This window comes from Anolis sagrei, chromosome 4 (assembly GCF_037176765.1).
Source record: "Anolis sagrei isolate rAnoSag1 chromosome 4, rAnoSag1.mat, whole genome shotgun sequence".
Lineage (NCBI taxonomy): Eukaryota > Metazoa > Chordata > Lepidosauria > Squamata > Dactyloidae > Anolis > Anolis sagrei.
The window spans coordinates 64,783,487-64,796,351 of record NC_090024.1 but is presented as its reverse complement, the minus strand read 5'-3'; the positions used below and the strand labels follow the sequence as shown (position 1 = coordinate 64,796,351).

General features: G+C 34.4%; 1 protein-coding gene across 3 annotated transcripts in view; it reads right to left on the bottom strand.

Annotated features, from left to right (window-relative positions):
* Positions 1-299: 299 nt before the first annotated feature.
* The window catches only part of ANKRD12 (ankyrin repeat domain 12), a 70,584-nt gene continuing 58,018 nt past the window's right edge, over positions 300-12,865 (bottom strand). For all 3 annotated transcript variants that reach the window (XM_060775044.2, XM_060775046.2, XM_067467465.1), the window contains 5 exons: positions 7,788-12,382; positions 5,648-5,746; positions 4,656-4,799; positions 2,658-2,753; positions 300-1,594 (listed from right to left, as the gene is read on the bottom strand). In XM_060775044.2, coding sequence (XP_060631027.2) covers positions 1,409-1,594; positions 2,658-2,753; positions 4,656-4,799; positions 5,648-5,746; positions 7,788-12,382 — 5,120 coding nt within the window. In that variant the 3' untranslated portion in view covers positions 300-1,408. The remainder of the gene's footprint in view (positions 1,595-2,657; positions 2,754-4,655; positions 4,800-5,647; positions 5,747-7,787; positions 12,383-12,865) is intronic.

The following is a 12,865-nucleotide window of genomic DNA, read 5'->3' as shown; positions in this document are numbered from 1 at the left end:
TTATTCCCAAATATTGTGTGATATAGATAAAGTCGAATTGCTCAGGCAGCTTCATGTAAGAGAGGATTTAAACCTTGAAGTAATCTCTTATTTGCAGTCCCTCCCCTCCACATCATAATAGCAGTAATTTTTCTCGTAATCCATGACTAGCACATTAATCAGTTATTCAAAAGCCACTGAAAGATTGGTCAGAATATACAAGTACAATCTTATTGTGGAACTTTCAAATATTTATTTATGTCAAATTGTATAAAATTTCAAGAATGAAAATTTCACAATCACAAAGATTCAACCATCTGTTAGCATGACCAATAGAATTTATTAAACATTGTATTTACAACTATTCACATATGTTTTAATTGGGAAATATTAAAATAGACAATGTACAATTTAAGATTTTTTTTTTCACTGAGAGGCATTTGGAAGAGCGGAGAAAGAACAGTGGAAGGCTTTTTATGAACACAATGTGATTATTAAGGGTTTAAACAAAATACTCTCAGCATAGTAAGTCATGGGCATGATGTTACAGCAGCAGAGCAATATACAAATAGCTCTGGAAAGTCATGGTGTAATCATCCATGAAGCACTGCTGCAAGCTACACAGAAAGGGACACTCATGCAAATTCCTCGGAATGAAAGGACGCTGTACAGAAGCAGTGCTTAGTGGATTGGCACCACATGTTGTAATCACTTAGGTTCCACACACATTGGGAAAACTTGAACTGAGCCAGCATGCAATACTGCTCAGTGTCAAATCGTAGCGATGATGGTGATGAACAAGCAGCTAAACCAAACACATGCCTTGTAAAAGAAAATTGCCTATTTACTACAGATAAGAAACAACAACTTTGGTCCAGTAAAACATTAGACAAAACAGTTTTACAATTAAAATATCTATTTTTATACAGAGATGAACAATAAATACAATATTTACATTTGCACAATATGTATAAAATAAGTTATTAAAAAATGAAAACAATATTACATCTTTTCCAAAAAGAAAACTGTACAGTTAACCATACTTATATAAGATGAACAGACTTTCACTCCCCATATTCTCCCAAGTTTATAATTTCTTCCACAGGTCTGATGTTGTTTGTGGGAGTTTAATAATTATATAATTAAAGTGAACTTTAAATAACTACTTTTCAGTGTATTTCTTGTAACAGCTGCCAGCGCTGTTAAATCTTCAGTGAAAGATTGTTATACATATATAAATCTGTTGGGAAGATGCTTTTTGGATGCAGAATCTAAAATAAATTTACATTTACAATATTAAATGAGATTTTGTGGAGGAATATATGGAACATTGGAAAAGGCAGTACTTCACTTTAGTGCTATATTTTAAACAATAATATTTATGTCCCACAGCCTTAAGCTGTTATAGACAGCAAAGGTATGTTAGCTGTCATATAGGTGTCAGTTCAAAGTCATCGTTAACATCTACAAGAGGAACATAGAATTCCTGAATTTCATAAATGCTGATGGATTTATAAGTTGCAGGATCAAGTTCTTGTAGTTTAAGCTGCCATTCCAGTCTCTGAACAGCGTTTAAAGCTGCTGCTTCATGTTGCTGCCTCATCAAGAGACAAGTCTATTTCAAAACAAACAGATGAAGATCTGATTATTTCCAGTACACTTTAATGTTAACCATACACAGTATTTTCTAAAGTATGCGTAGCTAACTTGATTGTGCAGAAGTCAGTAAAACCCATAAGACATTTTTTTTCCTGGCCCTTGTAATCATCAGATCTATTTTGGAATAGCCTATCATATAGGTTCCTAAAAAAAAAATCTGAATTTATAATGGAAATGTTAGTAGAAATAATGAGTATTAACCTTTGAACTGTAACTATCATGCTTGTTTTAAATTCCAGAAACAATTAAATGCGTCTTAAAACATAATGTGTAATGAATTACCCAGGACCCAGCCTCAAAGAATAAGGGGCACATGAAGGGCTCTTCTGTATGTTGTGTCTTACTCCACACTTCTATGCCTCATGCTATGTTGGAAGAAACTCAAATTCCACACAGACAACTTGGTGTTTGATGAGTTTTAGAAAGAGGGTTATTTTCAGCTATTGTGACTAATATCAACAAATCATGGCTGTTTCTCTACTAGACATATAGGTATAATACAACCCTTAAAATCCTGGCTTCTGTCTTTAGAAATCTAAACATTTGCACAATCATATTCCACACAAGTAGGGTCAATTTTTGAGTAGCAGAAACCTGACACCTATTGAAAGTGTCTATGTTTCTTCAGATAAGCATGATTTCCCCATCTGATACCACACCGAGAAGCAATTACACAGATAAAACAGGCTTGTTCTATCACTGCTGTGTTCTGACAATGCAGTGAACATGGATGCAGAAGCTGAATGTTCGCACAGGAATTCCAAGTGTGCAGGGGGAACTGAGTTTTGTGCCTTTGACTATATTTCAGTTGTTGCCTAGCAGAAGCCTGTTGATCAGCCTGCAGAGCAGAGGAACTTTGATACATTGCTCTGGAAGAAAATTTGGCTGGAGGCAGGAGGTTTTTTTAAATTAAAAAATACACATATATTTGTACGTGAATTTATTACAGCACAAACAATGAGATGGAATTTGACAAGAGTCAGCTTTTTAGTTAACCCCCCCCCCCCAAAGATACATACCTTTAATTTGTCAAATTTATCATCCACATCCTGTAACCATGACATAAACTGCCTTGCATTAAATCGATCTCTAACTGATATTTTACCGTCATCAGTCTGTAAATCAAACATATTAGAAAAATATAGCAAATGTTAATTGTTAGATCATGGTAATTTCTGCACCAAAACTATTGCCTTGCCTTATGTATTTAAAATGGTAGATTGATGAAGGTCACCACCTAGAGCTAAAGGTCCCCTTTTAGTACTAGTAGAAAACCGTTTTCATGCACAAGACTTTTGTGAACTAATGAAAGAGAGAAAACTGCACTCCCATCCAGGAAAAAAATCTGTTTGCATCTTGTACAACTTTTCTTAATATCTTTGATGAGCCCTTACATCTTGTTATTCCCCATTTCTCTCAAGTTGCAGCACACAGGACAGAACAACAGCTGTGGCTCTGGATTGCATACAATTCACAGGACACACCTGTAACAGTTACTACCATTATACTGAATATTGCAAGCAATCATATTTCATTTGAAATATTTGAATTAAATTTTAACTATTGCAAATTAAAAGCCATTGATAGATCAAATTTCCATGAATATTTTAAACTTCCCCTTAAAGCCATTTTTAGCGGCCATGATTATATCTCATGGAAGTATGTTCTACAAGTGAATCATAAACACTAGACTCTCCACTTCTACATGTGGCTAAGGGCACAGGACTCCTATGAATATGGAAAAGGGATATTTATTTTACTTGAAAGAACACCTTTCAAATAATCTCTAGATTGTCCAATACAACCCTATGCTCAACTTCTGCTGGAAGTTGACCATAGGATTATTTTGAATGGCCTACAAATATGTAGAGAAGCATTCTCTCTAGGTACTGTGGTGGAAATTCTGAAATTCCATGAAAAATAAATTCCACAAATGTTAAATCTACAAATATGGAGGATCAAATATATTATGTTTTGTATAAAGTTTATTTTACCTGTTAGTGTAATTAACCCTAATTCGTCCCTCGGACCCCCTTTCCAGATACATTATATTGCCCTCTCACCCAGTGTTTTTAAAATTTTAATCCTTGTCACCAGCCCTGCCCACTACGATTAATTCTCTGCATTCAAATATTGTGATTTTATATGGTATGATGTGTTTATTTATGTTTCTTGTATTTTATTTTATTTTTTATATTTTATTGTTGTATTCTTATGTTGTATATGTACATTGTTGTACTGTTGAGCTTGGCCTCATGTAAGCTGCCCCGAGTTCCCTTGGGGAGATGGTGGCAGGGTATAAATAAAGTATTGTTGCTATTGTTGTTCTGTCCTGAATTAAGTGACAACCAATTCTGCTGGGTATTCCTGCATTTCATTTTGTGAGCTGCCTTGCGTCCCCTGGGAGAAAAGTGGCATATAAATGAAATGAAATGACTCATTCAATAATCAAATCAAGTCTCCAAACCATATACTATTTGTAAAGTTATGCCATTTTATCTTTAGTCATCTTTTTAAACTAAAAAGAACACTAAATGTTTTAGTCTCATAAAAAACTGTTGCACTGCTGGAATGATTTCAGCTGCTGTTTTCTGACCTTTCAAGTTCTCTACTATCAATTTGACATTGGGAAATCAGAACAGAATTAACAAAGCACTTACACAATGCTATTATATAAAGGCATTATGCTACAGGCAGTTTTAAGAAAATAAGAAAAGTAATCCTGGATAGTAAACCCTATCTAGGCCAGCATTCTGTTCAAACAGTGGTCAATGAGCCACCTATGGGAATCTGCCATCAAACATGAACGCAGGTGCATTCATTCTTGTATTCTCCACCAATTGATCTGCAGAAGTGTACTGCTACTATTGCACAAGTCTCCCTTATCCTAAAAGTTATTAAAAAGCACTTACGCTAGTAACTATTCCATATTGTCACAAAAAATGAGTTTAAGGAAAAGGATTAAAACAGTAATGTAAATTAGTCAACACAAAATTCAAACAGCAGTCTTCTTTTACCTGCGCATCCATAGGTGCATTATAAACCTCAGCATCCAGCAATACTGTACATGCACTGAATGGTAAAGTCTGATTTGCTAAAGTTCTTGCAGCTCGGTAGTGAACACGCAAAACCTCTTGCTCATTGGAAACAATAAGCTTTTCCTAATTAAACAGAGAATTTATATGTAAATTTGAAATACAGTTTAATTATAGAAGCTCACCTATATTTTTATTTCAAAGGGAACAAATTTGCATTTTCACTATGAATTTGAAACAATGAGATTTCAAACAGAAAGCATTATAACACTTTGGTTTAGAAAATCTTTTAGGAAACTTCTCAGGCATTCCTTATAAGCATGAAATATTTTCTTGGATATCTTTTAAAGTAATACATTTCCAAATATTTTAAATATCAAATACAGCAACAATTAATATTTTTCTATCTATTCCTTAAAACTTGTCAGCAACATTTATTCATTTCTCTCATGAAAAATTGGACAGAGTTTTAGAGCATCTTCTGTTCTTAAGAGCATCTGGCAACTTATTTATATTTATGCCATGAAGTTTGGCCCCATATATTCTGGTGACCGAAACCAAAGTAAATGGAACAGAACACTCTAGTTGAGTATGCCAAGAATTTGGAGGAAAACTTTTAACTTTTACTGTAAACATAAACCACTCAAAAATTTGTTTGGCCACATATCTGCAGCAACTGACAACCATGACATTACAATACAAAATTTTGTTCATGTGTCCTTTACAACAACCCATCTTATCATAAACTCCACCAAATTAAAAAAAATCAATGCATTTGAAAGGCTAGTTTAAAAATAATCTGCATTTGCTAATAGTCTTTATCTAAATTACTTATTTCTCTTCCTCCTCTTTAAAAGTATATTTCTATACTTTAGAAGTATAAAAATAGAAGCTTATTAATATGTATTCTCCCTGGACTGATAATTGTATAAATGCTAAAGAAGTTAGCATGCAAGATTTCATGGGAGTCTCACCCTTTCAATACTATGCTGTAAACGAAGTTTCATCCTTACAACTTCTTGTTGTTTAAAGAGTTCTTTTAGTGGGTCAGACAGTGAAGGAGGTGGTGTGATCTGTGAATGAAACAACATTCTGATATAACACTTCTATATATGAGAATATAAACAAAATGTATTTCACTGGACAAATGACACATAGTGGCTAAAAGCAAAATTCACACATTTGTGTCAGCATTGTAATGCTGGAAATGTACAGTTTCTCTTTGTAGTCTTCTGCAACTTTAAAAGTACAAGAGTCTTCAAAAATAGAGACCTGGTAGCTCTACGCATTCTTGACTTCCTGGCTTAGAGCCTACAGTTTTCAAAGCTTCTTTGTCTACCATTCCATTTTTGGCAACCAAGAATTGGCTGGTTTGTTCAAATGAAGATATAAAAAATACTGTTTACTGCTTCCCTTCAGCAACTCTCTTTGCTCCTTTTATATTGGGACTTCTTCCCATGGGGATTTCCAGTCTTCAATCTCCCTTGTCTTACCCCACACAAGTCCTTCTGTCTCTAGGGTCCGTACAAAGTTTTGGTGATAGTAAATCCAATTTATCTCAGAATACTGCTTTGTACATTTTCTTGTTGAAGTTACCTTTTCTGGTAGTTAGAATGTATGCGAACATTGCAAGACATCATCACGTGAACTACTATAATATTGTTATTTTGCTTGTTCATGTTTGTGCAATTCTAGTTTTATTAATACGTTTTTTGGCTAATGGAAATTCTCATGGTGTGTACACATTTGGACTTTGTTCAATGAACCACTGCAGAATACACATTTATAAATAGCATTTTCATCAGGTATAAACCACAGCATATAATACTAAACTATGCTTACATTTACAAGAAACACGCTGGGTTTATGTGCTTCTTACTTTCTTCTGTGCTTAAGATTAACTGCAGCTTGTCATGACATCTTATCCCAAACTATCGTTATTCTTAATAACGGTTTACTAAACAAGCTATGCTTCATTGGTGCTCTGTAAATCTGACTTGTTTTGAATAACAATAGCTTAGGACAACATTAAACTGTGGATAACTTGAAAAAGAAAATGTAAGCATTTCCCATCATGCTGGATAAAGAAAGGAGCAGAGTGCATGAATCTATGGCTGAATAAAGAGCATTCCCATGTTAAAATATGGCTCAACATTAAATATGTTCCACATACAGAACATGATACCCTAATATAATGTTGACAATAATATTAAACTGCAGTATAGTATCACAAGTGAATGCAACCCATACAGTAGTAGTCAAAGAATAAGGAACATTCTCAGTATTGCAGCAATGGTTCTCCATTTTCTCTCACTACAAATGTAAACAAACAGATTTCATTTCAAAACTTTTTAAAAGTTTTATTGAGTTTTGTTAAAACCCCTTTCTTTTCACTTTTCCTACTATTAGAAAAATCTTAACAAAGTTTGATAATTATGTGAGAGAAGTGATTGGTCTGCCTCAGAAACTACAAATATAAATTGAGGAGCATAGTGAGCTAGGGACACGAGATCCTGAAGAAAGGAAACAATACAGCATTCTCCACTCTTAAGTATCCAGTTGCAAAGTACTTTCTCCATCATGATAAGCATTTATACTAACAAGCAGCTGAGGTAAAGCTATCACTGAATCTAAGCAATCGGAAGACACAGTTGCTTTCTTAACCAGGGCTCGTAAAAACCCATTATGACTCATCTTCTTATGTCTACTAGCAACTGGCAAAGGTTGGGACCAACACATCCTTTCACAGATTTTCCCAATTGTATAAATAAATGTTAGCTTGAAAAAGATGTGGAAAACAAACTAATAGAGATTACATTAATTGCGTATATTTTATTATGTTTTTGCAATTATTAATTTAATGCAAAAAATGAAGTATAATTATTTTCCAGTGCCATTACTCCCTTTCATTTCCACCAAATGCAAAAAAAATAAATTTACCCATAGAAATTACCTACACCAACTAAGCAAAAAGTAAAACATTATTGTATGTTGTATCTTTACAGGATAGAATAACAAATGTCTCCTTATTGGCTTATATTAAAACAAAACGAACAGTTTTGGTGTTACTGAGAATATGTAGTTTTGTTATAATTTTAGTTTTCAGTTACTTACAGTTGGAATGCATATCTTGCTCAAAGGATTGCCATCTAAGAGGTATGATCCATTGAAGGTCACATATTCATCATAGTACTGAGGCGCCTGAGGAATAACGCTACATAGTAACTTGCGTTTCTCTTCTATTTTCTTCCTTATGTGCAAGTACTCAAAGTATGGATTTGCTCTCTCTGAACTGTATGGCTGAATTTCTTCAAGTTTTAGAGCATCAACAATAGCTGCCAGGGATTGATGAGTTTTTTCCTTAGCTTGCATTAAAGATGGATTTACTTGCACAGGCTGAGGAACACGTGACAGTTTTCTTTTACGTGGATGATGTGCCTGAGGATCATCTTCCTCAGTTAGCCGTATCCTTCCTTTTATAGAGGCAGATGATTCAGAATCTCTTTCTGATATCTGAGGACACCCAGCAAGATTCTGCTTAGTCTGGTTAGCAAGCATATTTGCTCGGTTCCTTGTAATTCTTTGAGGAACTTCATACTGTTGTGCTTTATGGTCTTCTATTGCTTCCTCCAACTCTGCCTTAATTGCTGGACCGTATTTATGGATTTCATGTCCGGATAACTGTGAATGGTTTTCCAAACAACGTGAAAGGCACTGCTGCAAGTTTTCTTCTACTAAGCTGTTTTCTGTGTTGTCTGTGTTGAAAAGCTTTCTATTATAGTCAGTTACAATACCTTTCAATGCTCTGGCATGCAAGTCCTGTGAATCTACATCATTTTTATTACTGGCCATATGGGACAAACAAAGGCCATCAGAATGGGCTTTTTCTCCTTGAACCTGAACATCACTCAATCTGTTATCTAGTTCATCCGCTTGTGATGTCTTATAAATGAGTTTACTAACAACAGATGAACTTCCATTAGGATGTATGTGAGGATCAGTTACAGTAAAATCCTTTTCAAAATTTGATCTAATATCCTTAGTAAAACTTTCAGGATATACAGTGATGAGCACATCAGTCTTTTTATTGTTTGAGAAGACATTTTTTTCTATCTTCTTTTTACTGTTAGGATCTACATCTAAGCTTGCATTGGTTGCTTGAATGGCACTTTGTTGGTGCTTTACAGGTAGTGCCTCTTGACTAATATCTGGTGAAGATGCATGCTTTAATCCACCCACTGAATCAGGAACAGGATGAATCTGAGATGGGCAAGAGGGTTGGAGAGGCAAAAATGCTACTGATTCTTGTGACATTACATTTACTGTGCTTTCAGTCTGATGATGATAAGGTTCAGAACTTTTCTGCTCTTTCATGATTTTATTCTCAGAATGATGTGTAGCTGGGGCAATTGTGGCATCTTGTTCATACCAGGTGCATTCACTGTTTGAAGGGTTAAGCCTATCCAAAGCTACACCCCATGGTTTACTTGCCAGAGTCACAGTATTCTGATTACCCTGTTCTAAAGGTATATGACTTTCTCCTGATGGGATCAACAAAGCAGCACTTTTAACAACTACATCTGATGCATTAGATTTGTTACTAATAGATCTTGTTGGAGATGACGCAGGGCCAGAATATAAACTTGACACAGTATTTTGGGAGTCCTTTTCAAGCAAATTACAGCACTGGGATTCATGTATAGGAGAACAACTATGACTCTGAATTGAGAGCAAAGCACTGTGATTATTTTCATCTGAAACCCGAGACTGTTTAGTGTATTCATAAGCAGTTGGCATACTGCATCGTCGTACTTCTACAACTGCTCTGCAATCATTTAGAACAAATTTAACATCTTCAACCGATGCTGATCTAACGTAAGTTGGTGGAATTCTATTTGAAACAGGAGGTTTATTGCGCTCTGGAAGCTCTGATAAACTATCGGTTTCATGATATGCAGGTGACTTGGCACTAGGTAAAAATGGTGAATGTGAAAAAGACATTTGTGAGTCAGATCCTTCAAGCATAAAGTCTGAATCATATTCAGTTAGAGGTCTTGGTGGAGTCACAGTAGTATGGCAAGAATCCTCTGAGCTAGCAACTGAAATCATGGAAACTGATCTGGATGTTAACCCGATCTTTTCATTTTCTGATCTAGGGGATCTATTTAGGTTATTGTCCAATAGTACTAATGGCTTTCCACCAGCTGGTAAGTTCTTTGTGTCAACAGACTGTGACCTGATACTTGCAGCATCTTTCAGCAACTTATCCTTCACACAAGCATCTGACAACTCCGAGCTTTTTGAACGAATCAGTTCTTTGCTTTTTGTTTCAGCAAGTGAATGTTTTGTTTTTTCCTTATCTTTAATTTTGTTAAGTTCAGAACAGGATCGATTCTTTAATCGCTCTTTTTCTTTCTGTTTTATTTTTTCTTTATGTTTTTTATGCCACTGTTCAATTTCCAAGTCTTTGAGGCTAAGCATTCTTTCAAAGCTTGTCTGCATCAAATCATCATTTAATAATCTCTTTTCTTTAGGTCGAGTATCTTTAGGTGCAGGTGCTGTTTTAGACTTAAACTTTTCCATTTCAAGTTTTAGCTTAAGTACGTTATTTTGCTGCATTTTATCTTTATGCTTATCACGTTCTTTATATCTGTCAATATCTTTATCTTTTTTATCCTTTTCTCTTCCATCTGGAGTTTTTAGTAATTCATCTTTGGGTTTCTCTTTGAATGATAATGTTTTTTCAGTATTACATTTCCTTTCTTCTGATGCATGTTTTATATTTGAAATGGAACTGTCTCGTTCTTTGGATCTGTCTTTTTTCTCAGCTTCCTTTTCTTTATTTTTTCCTTTTTCCATCTTTGAATATTCACTTTCCTTTTCAAACACCTTTGCTTTCCTTTCATTACATGACTTTTCTTTACATTCGGATAAGTGCCTATCATTTTTTTCTTTCTCATGCTTCTTGTCAGATTTTTCCTTGCCTTTTTCTTTTTCATCAAGCTTTTTATTGGCATTAAAGTTTTTTAGCTTGTCATTTTCTTTATGAGATTTTTCTGTTTGATGAATATATAACTTTTCTTTTTCTTTTGTCTTTTCAATATTTTCAACAAATTCTGAATTGTCTTTTTCTGATTTTTGCTCACATTTACTTTTTTTCTCTTTTTCGAGGTTTTTTCTCTCTACCTTTTCATTAGCAGAGTTCCGTTTCTCTAATTTTTCTCTATGTTCCTTTGTAGTTTTTTCTTGTTTCTCAAACTCTGTTTCTTTCTCTACTGAAAATATACTTGTTGATATATCCCTAACACCTAAACACAACAGTTCTGTTTCTTTGTCAGAGAATATGGTTTCTTTTTCTTCCTTAATATCTTTTGCTTTCTCTTCCTTTTCATTTTCTTTTTTATTCTTGTCCTTTTCCCTCTCCTCTCTGAAAGTTTTCTCTTTTTGCAACTTTTTATCTTTCACATGTTTGTCATCTTTTGTCAGAACTTTTTCCAGTTTGGATTTTTTTTCTGAAATGGGAGATTCATGGTCCAAATTTGATATATCTTCTGCTTCATCACTTTTAAAAAAGTTCTCTTTCCAAAATTCTCTGTCAAATTCAACATTTCTTTGGCTCTCCCTAGAACTCTCCTTATGCTTGTGTTTTTCCTTCTCCCCATCCTGCTCTTTTTTGTGCTTGTCCTTTTCCCTTTCTTTATGTTTCAGCTTATGTTTTTTATATATTTTCCCCTCCTTATCAACTTTTTTCATCATACATTCAGAGCTTTCACATGACGGACTATTATCTTCCTCTTTATGTTTGGGACTGGATTTGTCACCAAACTCTGAAAGACTTTCTTTCTGATGTTTACTTTTGTCTTTATTTTTGTAGGGTTTGCCACTGCAGCTTTCTGGGAGAAACTCAGCATCTATATTATGATCGCATCGAACCAAATCAGATTGTGATGTCACTTCTGACCCACTTGGGGATAAACACATTTTAATATTCTCTTGTTTAAGAGGTGTTGGCTGCTTTTCAATTAACCCACATGGATGCTTGGGGGATCTGCTAGCAGTAATATGGAGTAAGGGCAAAGAAGAATCCTCTTTGGAACTGAATGATTTTCTAAAATTCTCTTCTTCTCTACTTTTTTCAAAAGATTCTAAGACAGAGCCTCCCAAAATTGTTCCTCTGGAATTATCTTTTTCTAGTTTTAATTGCTGGTTTTCTTTATTTTTGCTCTGATTTTTTACTTTTCTTTTAACTTTTCCTTTTTGTTTATGTTCATTGAAAACATATTCTTTTTTAATCTTTGTGTCAGAACTTGATGTCTCTGTAACAGTACAGGAGGGAGAAATGGTCTTTTTGTCTTGAGGAATATCTTCATCTGAACTTTCAGAACTTGAATACAAAACTCTAGAGGGCTGTTTTTTATTTTTCAAAGATTTCTGAAATGACACTTTTTCCTGTTTAGGAAATACACTACTTTGCTCTACTTCAGACTCATCTTCTTTTCTCAGCTCTTTCCTGGGTATGTGTCTATCATCAATAATTTTCTTAACTTCGTCTTCTTCTTCATCTTTAAACTCATATTCATCTAAAGCCGATGAAAGTGGTGCCTTAATAGGAATGTGTTTTGTGTCATTGACAAGAGATTCTTTCTCTGTCTCAGAATCCATATTTCCATCTATACTGGAGGGATTTACAGATGGTGTCTCTTCAAGATCTGGAAAAAAAAGAATTGTAAAAATTACAGTGATGTGCATTTTTTGCTGTTAAGGATAGAAGTTCAAATTCTTGAATCATATTTTGTGTTGGGTCTCATGAGAAAAGACAGTAATGCTTGTCAAGATAAAAGGCAGTAAGAAACAGTAAGATACAGTAAGACTGTATCACAGGTGAACAAACTCAATCAAGGAAACCACAAAAGAAGTAAGTTCTTGTATTTGTACTTGTATTTATGAACATACTATGTACTTGTATTTATGAACATACTATGGCATTGAATGTTAGCCATTTTTGTTGAAATCCACCCTGAATCCCCCCAGGAATACAAATAAACATTATTTATATTATTATTAATTTATAAGATGGGGGAGAGGAACGGAAACATCAGGAGGAGAAGGAGGAAGAAGAAGTGGGAGAGGGACCCAACTTGTAAATGACTTAATGTATTCTGACTTGCTAAAATGTGGGAGAGGGGACAGCC